Raw genomic sequence first — 2390 nt, 5'->3', positions numbered from 1 at the left:
GCAGCGGGGAGGACACGTCCGTCTCTCAAGAGAGGTCAGGAGTGAGAGAAATGAGCTAAGCATGTTAGCTACACATTATAATGCAATTTGGCATTTAATTAAATAATTCAGCAATGGAATAAAAACTTATATTTTCATGTCAGAATCTTTATTGTAGACTTTCCTGTTTACATGTTATTTGTGGAATAGTTACCATCTATGTGTCTACATCACAACTTGTGAAGTTGATGCACAGAGTGATAGGCTAATATCATGGAATACGATTTGTAAGTGAGTGCCAGGTTAAATAAGAGTAACAGTGAGACTTTGACATTTTTACCAAATTAGCACCAAAATGTTATAGAGTGATGCCCATACTGAAGAATTCAGCCAGGTTTACAGTTGTTGACACTTAGAGAGGGGAACCTGTCATGCAGGCCGGGGATTGAAAGTTGTGCGCCGCACCGTCTCGTTGCAGACTGACTCGGTCCCACTCCCAGGTAACGGACCCAGCCTTTGAAGGCAGCGTGACGTCATTGCGCGAATCCGACGAGATTTTCGCGGGAAGTGGCCAGACTTGTTATAATTAGACTTTGGTTTTACCATTCTCGGTCCTGGACCCACACTATCTCGTAGCAGTTGGAGCGGTGCTGCCCGTCCACTACTTTGTGACCACAGAACGGATTGACGGCGCTGTGCGAAATCTTGAAGCCGAAACAGTCCAGAAGTTGAAAGTATTCCCAGAAGACTTTGTAACTTCGTCTAAGCTCTGAAAAATATATATGATCTTGAATATCCATTACGAGTTAAAAAAATATGTAAAGCCTACAGTTTGACGTTCTAGTCAGTCCAACTGAATTAGAGAAAAAAAAGACGTCACATTGTCTTCAGGAATTTATCAGTCGAATGACGAGTAAGAGGAGAAACAACTTGAGATCAGCCAGTAAAAGACCCAGCAATCTGTAGCCTCCGTCTGGCAGAGGAGGGCGGCCCTTCCCACACAGGAACACTACCTATAAGATTGGAGTCCATGTGAATCTCCATCGCTATCATCTTGACGTTCTTCAGCAGGTTGGGAGTCTTCCCAAAAACATCCCCAAAGCGACGGATCCCTCCACATCAATCTTGAGGATGTCAATGATGCTGTTGAGGTGGCCGAGCCCCGCGAGGATGTTGGCGTAGCGGTCCACCTGCGGGTGCAGCGATGGTTGTCACGGGCCTGGCAATATCTCTCTCTCCTGTAGGTATGTATGTATATTAAATGTAGCCGTAATACAGTAAAATGCATCAGGTCGTGCGTGATTGGCTGCTGTGCTGATGGGAGGAGGAACATTGAGAACAGGAGATGGGGAAGTCAACGACGGTGTTAAAAATTACTGGCGGCGGAGACGCGGAGTAGGCTACGGCGTTGGGCCCCGGTTTAACAGTCTTACCTTCTTCTTGGCCTGCGGGTCGGTGTTGGTGACCCCGTCGATGCCCAGGTTGAAGAAGCTGATTCTGGCGGTGCGGTTGTGATTCTCCTTTTTGATGGTTGGGTCGAAGGCAAACACCTGCAGGAAGTCGGCCGTATGATTATGCGATCATGGACAAGTCGGGGCTACACAGCAGACACGATGCACAAGAGAATCAACACATGGGGCTAGGCGGCCTATACATGGTAGCTCCCAAACACGTGATTTGCCGTCATTTCCTTGTCTATAAATATCTCAAGTCTTAAATTGAACATTTTGATCGCGTTTCGTTAGCTAAACATCTGCTTAATTTGTTCCATTTATTCACACCCCAGTACTGTAATTGGCTGCCTCCTTCCTGAAGCTTATTTTTCCAGTTTGTACCCACCGCTACGGGTCCCAGCTTTTCCGTGTGAGGACCCATCAACGCCGCCTTTCTATCCCCAGACCCGTTTCAATCTTTTAACGTTTCATAATTCCAGAACAAGAGCGAATTCTCATCATCTGCTCTGAAATTTCTTAATGGACTCTTTCATGAAATGTTTGGAGCTAACACTTGTCCTTCCTGAGTAGTGATCGGCGTACCTACTATCTGTATCAGTCTGTTGCTTTAACTAACGCACTCTCGGAATGTAATGGCACTCTTGGCAAACTTCTGTAGAGTGATTGGCAGCTACGGGTGAACGGCGTATGTGCTGTTTGTATACGTTTGTTTGTTTTGACTATCGCACTCTCGGAATATAATGGCACTCTTGGCAAACTTCTGTAGAGTGATTGGCAGCTACGGGTGACCGGCGTATGTTCTACTCGCATCAGCGTTAACCCTATTCGTTCCGACCCGGGCCACATTTGCCCCCCCCTGAGGATTTTTGTCAAAACGATCATTTTTTTTTTATTACCAAGTTTAAAAGAAAAACAGACCTACTGATAAACGTAGAAAATACCGTAGATTAAGATGCG

General features: G+C 45.8%; 1 protein-coding gene across 2 annotated transcripts in view; it reads right to left on the bottom strand.

Annotated features, from left to right (window-relative positions):
• Positions 1 to 207: 207 nt before the first annotated feature.
• The window catches only part of LOC126980777 (uncharacterized), a 62751-nt gene continuing 60568 nt past the window's right edge, over positions 208 to 2390 (bottom strand). The window contains exon 8 of one of the 2 annotated variants that reach the window (XR_007733603.1): positions 208 to 405. Coding sequence is in view for 1 of the 2 variants with exons in the window: in XM_050831059.1 (XP_050687016.1) it covers positions 579 to 748 (170 nt within the window). In the remaining variant the exon portion in view is untranslated. Of the gene's footprint in view, positions 749 to 2390 lie in introns of both variants that reach the window. The other variant, XM_050831059.1, reaches the window with a different exon arrangement.

Source organism: Eriocheir sinensis, chromosome 45 (assembly GCF_024679095.1).
Source record: "Eriocheir sinensis breed Jianghai 21 chromosome 45, ASM2467909v1, whole genome shotgun sequence".
Classification (NCBI taxonomy): Eukaryota; Metazoa; Arthropoda; class Malacostraca; order Decapoda; family Varunidae; genus Eriocheir; species Eriocheir sinensis.
This window is presented reverse-complemented; position numbering and strand designations above follow the sequence as displayed.